Genomic DNA, 6,000 nt, shown 5'->3' on the forward strand with positions numbered 1-6,000 from the left:
TGTTTTTTTTAAACATTGTATCATGGTTAAAAATTAACATAAATTGATGTACGATAACAAGAGCGCCCCTCATTTCACACGGGTGTGATTGTTTTAATTATAGTCAAATAAATCGATTTGTCTGATTAAGAACTTAAGCTCTGTCTCATACTTTGTCATACAACAGTGTACAAAAATGCAAAAGAAAAAGCCAAACTACAACCTCACAACACGTCACAATGTGACAAGGAGCTTGAAGTTGTTTTTGTTTACCTATAATGATTTGGAAATATAATTTGATTCAAATCTATACATTTAGGTTTTTTTTTATCAATTAAATCGATTACTTCAAATAACTATTGTAACGGGGTGGGATTTGATTCCTTACCGTGTCGGTGGTGTGATCTTCATGCTTCTGGGTCTTCTGCATGACTCGGAACTCATAGTCGGCTCTGTAGTGGTCCTGGAAGGGACAGCGATGCATACGTTAGCCTAGCCACTATGCTATGAACCAAAACATGTGACACACAGCTGACCTGTCCTATCGCAGTGGGTATAGTGTAATGGAGAACGCAGCCATCTCCAATACAGTAGTTATGTGTGCATGTGTTGTGTGTGTCTGTCAGAACCATATTGGGGAATTGAGAGTTAAAAAAACAAACATATAGGCCTAAATAAAATGTTCCAACATATTCACTGAGCATGATTAATTGGATATGACAACTCTCTCATGGCAGCGGATTTCAATCTAAAAGTTGAGTCAGTGAGAGTAACCCACTGGTCTGTTGAGAGAGAGACAGACAGACAGACAGACAGACAGACAGACAACTGTAATTGCAGCTGTGAGCATCTTGTCATGAGGGGAGCAGAGGAGAGGAGAGGAGAGGAGAGGAGAGGAGAGGAGAGGAGAGGAGAGGAGAGGAGAGGAGAGGAGAGGAGAGCGAGGGGAGCAGAGCGGAGAGCAGAGGAGAGGAGAGGAGGCGTGAGCTGCAGGCTGTGAGTCAAGCAGCCTTCATTTCAACTCAAGCAGCGGCCACAAACAGCAGCTACTGTACAGTTTAGGTGTTCAGAGCCCACACTAATGATGGGGTTTAGAAGGACAGCAGCATTATATTAGTCTGTATGACGAGTCGACAGACTAAGACAAAAGGCATGAAGCGAGGCAAGTAAAAAAATAATCAAATGAAACCAAGCAGTACATAACGGCACGCTTCGCACAATACTGCAGTTCAAAGGGAAGTAAAAGACAAGTAATGGCATTATAAAAGCGCAAGGATAGCTGTCATTATAAAGGTCCAAGGATAGCTGTCATTATAAAGGTCCAAGGATAGCTGTCATTATAAAGGTCCAAGGATACCTGTTAAAAGGGGCACTTCGCTAACTGTCAAGCTCATCTTCATATAATTGGTCATCAAAGCTCATTCCAAGATCCAATCATGTCTGTCTGTCTGTGGAGGGTTTCCTTTTCCATGCAGGAAGAGAAAGGCTGTAGTTTTTATAGCTTGGCATTCCCACCGAATATGTCAGGTTTCTGAACTGTCTATATGCACTCCTCTGACACACAGAGTGAGTAGACAGAAATCGTACTAAGTTATAATGAACATTAATGGGGGCCAATTATAAAGGAGATAATGTTGAAAATGGGAAAAAAATGCTCTTAACTAATTTACTGCTGGAGTAAATAATCCACCCCCTGACTTGTATCTAGTATGTAGTATATATTTTTCTCTCTCTCTTTTGTTTTGATTAATGTATTTTTGAATCTTACCCATGATAATCCTGGCAGTTCATCACTGTGCTCTGCATAACTCATAAGCATAGAGATTTACTACTAGAGTCTAGACTCAGGTTTTCAGACTAGCATGCACTCACTGGCAACAGGACAAGCAACTCAGACAAGGAGTGAAGTCACGCCAATCAGAGCCTCACTAAAATGCAGCATTAGTCAATGAGGGACATTTAGTGATACAATCCCATAGCTGTCGAAACGAAAACAAGTGACTTGTTTTCGTCGCGGTGGGTTTGGTGTGCACTCAAATTATGGACGATCAAAAGTATACAGAATTCAAGGACAGAGCAAATAAACAAAAACACTGTAAATCTCCTTTAGGGACATTTTCATGTAAACCTTTCATGTAAACCATGTCTTTCTTTCAATCTAAACACACCACCATGGGACATGCGTAGAATCAGCGCAGGGACATTGGGCCTCATGCGCCATGTGTGTGAGATCCTGTGATTTCTGTGTTCTGCAATCACACACAGGTGTGACTGCAGGCAAGGCCATGGAGTCATGCAAAACAGGTAGGAAAGTGAATTCCCAATGCCTTATATGGGATTGGTGGGGCGGTTCCCTATGGTAATTAGGATGCCAATTAGGCCCCCTGTCAGGTGTAAAGGAGCAACTTGGACACACAACAGGAAGCATGAGTTCAAGTCCGTTGCTCTCCCCTTGTCCCCCATATATGGGGACTAGGTTGGTGGAGGGTGTGTAGAGCCCAGGATCACATTAGATGATTGACACAGGGGTGAAAAATGGGTTACAAAATCGTGGGATTAAAAATATATTAATTTAAAAAAAAGGATGCCAATTAGGATACGTGGGGCGTCTACCTATGATAATTTGAATGAACTGGCACACCCCTTCAAGTTAGGAGGATTTGAATTCATCATCATAAGAACATGCTTCTCTTAGGAATTCAAGAAATGTAAGAGGAAAAGTTAGGAACTTATTGGCACATGAGGCCCATTAAAACCAGTGTTTTGGTCTTTGGTAGCAGATGTTCTGGCACGGCCAGATCGACTCAAGGGTTCACTGACGTTTCCTCCCCGCGTGTGATATCATACGCGGGGAGGAAACATCAGTGAACCCTCACTATGAGTCTGGCCGCGCCAAGCTAGCAGATGTTGCATTTTGAATATACACCTGCTTACTGACATTTGTTTATAGGTTCAAATCATTGGGCCTCATGCGCCAATAAGTTCCTAACTTTTCCTCTTAAATTTCTTCCTAAGTGAATTCCTAAGAGAAGTCCAGTCAGATTGTCAATCTCAAACATTGGTGGTTCTCAAACATTTCCATGTCAAGGACCCCCAAATTGACCCCCATATGAAAATATGTTCTGCTAGGGAAATGTAAGATTTATCAAAATGTTTCGATTGTGTGGATTCTGTCCACACACTATCTCTATATTCATGTGTTCAAGATGGATCTGTCGGATATTTCATATTCCATCCTAATTGGCTAACATTGTCTTTCAAAGTTTTAAACTTTTGAAACGAAAAGCCTCAAATGCAGCGTGCAATTTATGTGAAATCTTTCACAGACTTTCCTACTAGGCTGAGGAATATATCCCACCCTTTTCACATTGGCGGTGGATTTTAGCAAAACACATTTTTGGAACAAAATGCCTCAAATCATACAATTGCCATCAATGGTGTAAGAACAAATGGCGCCCTTTTCACATTGGTCTATTATAGCACCACCAGGAGGCCACAACCTGGCCTGGTGAGACATGTGCCCAGAGGGGCACTTTTTCTAGTTTACTCTGATCGCTCTGCCAAATGCTTAAATTGTACAAATCCTGATTTGTACAATTCTTTCTTGAACAGAGCAGACAGGAGCGCATTACAATAGTGCCAGCTGGTATTAAAAGCAAGCGTTTTGCATCACTTTGGCAGAGAAATGGCCAGAACTTGGCAATTTATTTTAATGATACAAAGCTGTGTGGGTGACATAATTGATGTCTTTTTATTGCTGATGTGAAAACTGCCAAGCAGCTCTCTCTGGGATGTGGTGCCAACAACCAGTACTTCTGTTTATTTGTAGGGAGTAATAATTCTTCCAAGTGTTCATGTTTATTTGTAGGAAGTTATAATTTGTCTATGTGTTCGTGTTTATTAAGTAGGAAGTTATACTTCATCCATGTGCTAGCTTATTCATAGGGAATTATAATTAATCCATGTATTATCAATTATTATTATTATCGTCAAATCAATAAGTTCATGTGTCAATGAGGGTTATACAGTAACATCAGGGTGAAACTGAAATTTCCCCATCCATCCATTTTTATCTTCTTATTATCGGCTCACATAGGTAATCCCAGACGTCCCTTTACCGGGCCACCATTAGCTACTTCTAACTGGGAAATGGCCAGGCGTTCCGAGGCCAGAGTGGGGATATAATCCCTGGTCCTTTGGCTGCCCCGTCGGCTCTTCACAGAGGGGCATTCCTTGAAGATCTCTAGGAGGCATCCATACTAGTTCTCACCATTCTGTGAAGAGTCGGCACCTGGCTCGTCACACTGATCTGTTCGTCTTACCATATCCCTATGGGACATGCCATCCTGAAAAACTAATTTCAGACATATCCACACAACCTAGTCATGACCAAAACCAGACGATCATTCAGTTGTCCTTGTATAATATGTAGGTATCCACATAGACAACCTCCTTTGCTATTTAATGAACGTGTTCATTAAAAAGCATCAGAGACATCACTTGTTAAGGTGATAGGGGCTGTATGGAGTAGCCAGATAATGCTGATGTTCTCTTGGGCAAGCCTAGGGAGCATCATTAGTTATGGAATTACTGCACGGTTTGACAACCTGCATGCTGAAAAGCAACCTGCCCTCATGCACAAAACAGCTATGAAGGTAATAGGCTAGGCTCTAAAGACCTATAGCGCCCATACAGTTCGTATGAGCAGGCAGTCATGAACAACAACAACAACAACAACACAAATCAATGCGGATTGTCAACATCCCGTCTTCTCTGAATACGAACCTCTGCCATCAGGGAGACGACGCTGTGTGTCAAAGTGCAAATCAAACCATTCAAATCCATCAGTCAAGCAGCAGTGTCAACTCCGGGAGTGCCTGAGGGCATAGGCACCCACTGGCAAAATAATAAGCCAAACAGCACCCACTGTGAAGAAGGCTGAAGGTCCCCTCCCACTGGTAATTTTGTCACGTAGTCACACACTACGTGGGGGGGGGGGGGGTGCTTGGGCCACTGGGGGGGGGGGGCGAACAGGTATTCATTCAAATGCTAATAAGGTGGCTTTTGTTCTGCTGCCAGGTAGAGAGTATGTTGCATTGCAGACAGTACAGTACAAAAGGCACCAGAAATGTGATGTGCATCGAGCTGCCGCGCTAGCCGTCAATAGCGTCAATACAGGCGTGAATGTGGTGGCGACAATGTCGGCTGGTAAAGCAAAGCAGATGGCTGAAGCAAGAGAAGCTTTGCTGGGGATCTTAACCATGCACTATCCATGTGCTGAAACAATTTAATTATTTACTTTTTTATCATTGATCAATGATCATGCTGAAATGTTGAAACAAGATCTGAAACAATTTAATGTGTTCGTTGTGAACTGAAAGCGCATTGTGTTCATTAGCAAACTGTAAATAAAGTACCAAACGAAAAAAATAATAATCTTCTTTTCTTTCTTTCTTTTGTGAAGCAACGATAGCACTGTGCTCAAGACAACTTAACCCATCAGTCAGGGACAAAAGAGTTGAACCTTGGAGCACGGCAGAAGGAAATGTAATTTCTGCAGATGAGCGCTCACCAATGGGCACTGAGTAGGATAGTAGAGCTAGGTAGTATAGCTCACGACGACGCCAGGTCCAGGAAATAATTCCCAATGCATTTTTCCCAATTTGCTTCCTGTCAGCCACTCACAGGAACAAATTGCTGTCGAAATTACAGAGTTGTTTGTGGTTAATCAGCACAAAGTGTTTATCAGTTGCTTGAATACATCAGGCAATCCACTTCCCCCGGCACTGAAAATACTTTCACATTCACTTTCACAGTTCACACAGTAAATATAATTAAGGCCAGAGAACAGTTGCCTTGAATATGTCTTAATGACGCATTCATGCCAACATAGGGAGATGACGCAGCTATATGAAAAGATCGAGAGAGACAAACCCAAAAAATGGTGTTTGTTGTCATGTCATGATTTGTCACAACTCGAGTTGGCTTTGTACGAGGCTTAAAAGGTCTTTAAATAAATAC

At 42.1% G+C, this 6,000-nt stretch overlaps 1 protein-coding gene across 1 annotated transcript in view; it reads right to left on the minus strand.

Annotated features, from left to right (window-relative positions):
- Positions 1-6,000, minus strand: part of ano1a (anoctamin 1, calcium activated chloride channel a) — a 107,318-nt gene that overhangs the window by 28,790 nt on the left and 72,528 nt on the right. The window contains 1 exon segment of the mRNA XM_083760107.1: positions 368-442. Within this exon segment, the coding sequence (XP_083616233.1) occupies positions 368-442 (75 nt within the window).

This window comes from Protomyctophum parallelum, assembly GCF_964188405.1.
Source record: "Protomyctophum parallelum genome assembly, chromosome: 2".
Taxonomy (NCBI): Eukaryota; Metazoa; Chordata; class Actinopteri; order Myctophiformes; family Myctophidae; genus Protomyctophum; species Protomyctophum parallelum.